At 43.3% G+C, this 4857-nt stretch overlaps 1 protein-coding gene across 2 annotated transcripts in view; it reads left to right on the top strand.

Moving 5' to 3' along the window:
- Positions 1 to 4857, top strand: part of RAB7A (RAB7A, member RAS oncogene family) — an 86414-nt gene that overhangs the window by 65968 nt on the left and 15589 nt on the right. For both annotated transcript variants that reach the window (XM_008565275.1, XM_008565282.1), the window contains exons 2-3: positions 2084 to 2144; positions 4061 to 4187. In XM_008565275.1, coding sequence (XP_008563497.1) covers positions 2092 to 2144; positions 4061 to 4187 — 180 coding nt within the window. In that variant the 5' untranslated portion in view covers positions 2084 to 2091. The remainder of the gene's footprint in view (positions 1 to 2083; positions 2145 to 4060; positions 4188 to 4857) is intronic.

Genomic DNA, 4857 nt, shown 5'->3' with positions numbered 1-4857 from the left:
CTTTTTGGAAGATGATGTGTAGGGATCTTAATTCTCACCAGAGTTTTTCTGGCTCTTACCATTTAGTGAATTGTTCATCTTTTGCCATGGAATTTTATAATACCATATTTGTCTAAATTGTTGGCTTCTGGAGTGTCACTGATCCAGTTAGTCCTGTTCCAGCCCCACACTGTTAATACTTTATTTTTATACCATACATAATAAGACTGTTAGAGCAAGTCCCTTGTCATTACTACATTACTGTTTTGGGGTGGGGAGGAAAGGAGGGACTTTTTTTTCAAAGCAGCTGAGCCAACCAACCAGCCAGTCCCTGGCAGGAAGGCAAGGGATGGGGTGCTCCACATACAATGGATGATTTGGGGTGTATCTCTCATAGCTGATCTTAAAAATCCTAAATATGATGGAAGACGGAAGGAAACAGGCATTCAGAACTCCAGCTCTTCATATACTTCCCCTAATTAGCACAAGTAGGAGCTTTCTAGACGATCTCTCATAGCTGATCTTAAAAATCCTAAATATGATGGAAGACGGAAGGAAACAGGCGTTCAGAACTCCAGCTCTTCATATACTTCCCCTAATTAGCACAAGTAGGAGCTTTCTAGACGAATTCTGGTGGGCTGAGATATGGTGTCTTGGTAGTCCAGCCATGGGCATGAGGCTTTGGGCAGTGAGTAGCTTGACCCTTGGAGTAGGTCATGAGCCTGGGGTAGTGCCTAGCAAACTGTCTTCTGGTCTGGCTCCAACTCCTACACTGTTCCTTAGCCAGAGACAGAAATAGACTCCGAAGCCATGGAAAATAGTCACTTTCAAGAACACAGGGCTCATTGGCTAATCTTGCCCTATGGGAAAGTAGTCAAATCTAATTTCCTTTTAGCCTGTGGTCATCAGTGCAGTATACCTGTTGAGAAAGAGAACAATGGCGGGCATCTGGAGATTACCTTGCGTAGGTGCTGTGACCTACTGCTTCTCTTTGCCTTTCGGACTTTGTGATTCTGTTATTTATCCATCTTGTGTTTGGCACACATTAAAATGGTAACAGGCCGTGTTTACTAACAACTTACTATATTCTAGTCACTGTCCCGAGCGTTTTACTCATTCAGTCTTCACAGCATCCTTAGGACGTAAGAACTATCTCTGTATCCCTATCCTAACAGAGAAATTAAATGACTTGCTGAAGGTTATGAAGCTAATTAATAAGCGGCAAAGCCAGAATAAAAATCCATGTAGTCTGGGTTCAGTATTTGCACACTTAAGTCCCTCCCAGTGCAGGCACTACTGTCAGCCTTAGCCTTCAGGAAGGTAGCTGGTTTAAAGGTGAAACTAAGTAGTTTTCTGAGACCTGCTCATTTTCTGAGAGTCACAGAGTCAGGCTGTGAAAACTGAGAGGTAATTCAAACAGAAGCCCTGTCTTAAGTGAAAAGACTGTGCAGGCACTGGAAGAGAGGTGAGCAAAGATCAGGTGCTTTACATATTGTCTGGTCAGGGATAGGCAAGCCTGCCTGAAAGGTTTTCTGGAAAAAGATGATCTCTAGAGCTGTAAACCCAAGTATTGTTCACACACTAACCCAACGTTTGATGATAATTCTCTACTTGGCACGGAGTATATAGTAGGAAATAAAGCTGTCTTCACGGAGATTATTAAAAGACAGACAAATACGATCCATAAAAATGTCAAGTAGTGATAAGTGCTCTGAAGAATAAAGCAGAGTAAGGAGATAGAGAGCAAATAGGGAGGGGGTGCTACTTTAAATAAAGTGGTCACCCCTCTGAGAAAGTGATACTTAAGCAGTGACCTGAATAAAACAAGGACCGAGCTGTTGGGAGCATTAATCCAAATTCCAGAACCAAGAAGTTGATCCAGCACCTAAGCAAGAGAATATGTGATGTTTTGCCTAGCTTTTGGGTCCGTAGTTCTGATGACTGATACTCTTCTTTACCAGGGACCCCTGGGTGGTAGGGAAGTAACCAGCAGGAAGGCTTAGGTCCTGGTGCTCTTGGGGCTGCTTAGACGTTTGTGCTGGAGGAGGCATTCTGCCTCGGTGTTGACATCACACTCACAGTGCTTTCTCCTTTCCTCCTTTAGTTTGAAGGATGACCTCTAGGAAGAAAGTGTTGCTGAAGGTTATCATCCTGGGAGATTCTGGGTAAGTGTTTCTCATGAATTTGAGCCGACAGATGGTATCGGCGGAGCCCACACCTCCATGCTGCCACTTCCTGCTCTCACAGCAGCAGCGCAGGGCCTTATGTCTCCTGTGATCTGGAGCACTGCTGAAATTTGCATGATCCCTTCCTGCCCTGATTTTTAGCATGATTTGGGGGGCAAGGGGTGGCTATTTGGACTCGTGATGATGGCCATTTTCATGGAACCCTTTTTCTCTAAGCTGGCCAGACTAGGGAGCCCTGCTTATATAGATCTGTTGATATTGGTATCCTACCTACCAGTGTGGATCTTGAGTGCACTGTGCAGTGGCCTCCTGCTGTGCCTGTTTCAGGCCTGTATGCAAAAGAGCCTGGGGTAGGGGCACTGGCTTCTGATTTTAGATCTGCCACTAACCATGTAACTAACTCTTTCGGACTCTTAAGATTCTATGGTAGACTTTTCAGACTTGGCATCTGAAGTGACCCATGAAAGCTTTGAGTCATTGGAGGCGTACATATTTTTAAAAACAACAATAATAAATGAGGGTGAGCCTCTTTATTCCAAAGTTCTCTGTCCTTCCTTTAAGAAAGGCCAATGATTTTTCTATCTTGGCTGGCTTATTTGAATCACCTGAGGCACCTTTTTATAAGCTAACAATTGCCGAACCCCAGGCCAGCAGGGTAGGGCCTCGTGGCTCTCTGCTGCTCCCCACCCCTCAGTGGTGTCCTGTCAGGATTGAAAGATTTGCTTTTAGGCATGCATTATCCAGACTTGCCAGGCCCTTGTTTGATTGCAGATTTTACCACTTCTCACCTGGAAATTCTGGTTCAGGTGGTCTGGGCTGGAGAGCACTGCCTTAGGCTGCATGTGCACTTCCAGGTCCTCTCATATGGAAATAAGCATGTTTCTTTGTGGGAGAGGAAGGTGATATTATTGGCTATGGGGAAGGCTTTTGCATTATCTTTAGCCTGCCTGAACCTCATCACAGAAAATTCACATTGTGGGCCAGCCCGGTGGCGCACTGGAGAGTGCACCGCTTGGGAGCGTGGCAGTGCTCCCACCTAGGGTTCGGATCCCATGTGGAGACCGGTTCCCGCTCACTGGCTGAGCGCGGTGCGGGCGCAACACCGAGGGTTGCGATCCTGTTGCCGGTCCCCGGTACGGGCGTGACACTGAGGGTTGCGATCCCGTTACCGGTGAGTAAAAAAGACAAAAAGGAAAAAAAAAAAAGAAAATTCACATTGTCTCTTGCTGAGTTTTCTTACTGAAAAATACCTTTGGAGGAGCATACTTTGAGGTAGATTCTGGTTTGGTGACATGTAGGTGCTTTCTCTGCTTCAGATTTTAAATGTTGAAGCAGTAAGTTGACTGAGTGGCATATTTGTCTGCTTGAAGCCAATGATTTCCTCCTGCTATTACTTCATCAAGCTGAATAGCAACCACTAAATGGAGAAATATTCGAGACTGCCATTGATATTTTTGGAATAGTAGAGCGATCTTATTACTGAATCTTCTTTTAGAAGGAGTGTATTTGCTGGCATCCTTCTAGAAGAGAAAAAATAATACTAGTTCTACCATGTGAGTTGCCTATACCAGAACTTATAAGCAGCTTTTCAGTGTCTGGCCACATCTGTACCCTATATTTTTATCCAAGGAGAAAGCACAAAACTTCAAATGTGTCATGCTGGGAGGCTTGCTGGCCTTGTCCTCTGTTATGAGGCGAGTTCCTTACTCCTTCAAGACAGCCAAATTCCTTTTAAAGCTGCAGGTATCATTGGTTAGAGCACAGCCTTGTAAAACCAAGGTCAAGGGTTCGGTTCGTACTGGCCAGCTGCAAAAAAAGAAAAATCTTGCAAGAATCAGAGTTGGTTTCAGTCCCATCCTATTTGACTTACACTTGTGGTTTTTCTCCAATTTCAGAGTTGGTAAGACATCGCTCATGAACCAGTATGTGAACAAGAAATTTAGTAATCAGTACAAAGCCACAATAGGAGCTGACTTTCTGACCAAGGAGGTGATGGTGGATGACAGACTAGTCACAATGCAGGTGAGCATACACGTTGGCTGTGCAAACCCAGCCTTGTTAGCTCCTTTAGTTGTAACCCCTTTTTTATGCCTGGGCATTTTCTTTCCCTGTTCTTCAAATCCCATTATTATGATTGTGGATAATTGGCTACCAGTAGGATTGCCAGGTAAAATGTAAGACACCCAGTTAAATTTGAATTTCAGATAAATAGCAAATAATTTTTTAGTGTATGTCTGTCTCAAATATTGAATGATAAGGCAAGCTAAAGATTCTTCATGGTTTTTATGAAGTTCAAATTTAACAGGACTTCCTTTTTTTTATTTGTTTTGGGTTTGGTTTTTGCTAAATTTGACAACCTGCAGGTCCCTCTTTTGTGTCTCCAAAATGTCTAACTCGTCCCTTTCTTAACGTCCTTGCCCAGTGCTTTAAGGTCAGAAATCTTTGTTTGTCTTCTAGGTTTTTATAGCAAACATTAAAATCGTTTACTTATTTTTCTGACTTTTTTTAATCTACCCAATCTATAGCCTCAAAAGTTGTGTTTCTGTCAAGCCAGTCTGTTTTTTTGGTTGTATCAGCTTAATCTTTCAAGGGTTTCCCTTTCAGCAGTTCAGATATACATTACTTCGAATGGCTTTCTGAAAGCCTTTACATTCTGGCTATATCTATTACTTGCTTTTTTTTTTTTTTTTTT

The sequence above is a fragment of the Galeopterus variegatus genome, unplaced genomic scaffold, assembly GCF_000696425.1.
Source record: "Galeopterus variegatus unplaced genomic scaffold, G_variegatus-3.0.2 Scaffold196, whole genome shotgun sequence".
NCBI classification, from domain to species: Eukaryota; Metazoa; Chordata; class Mammalia; order Dermoptera; family Cynocephalidae; genus Galeopterus; species Galeopterus variegatus.
The sequence above is the reverse complement of the archived record's forward strand: the minus strand, read 5'-3'. Positions and strand labels throughout refer to the sequence as shown.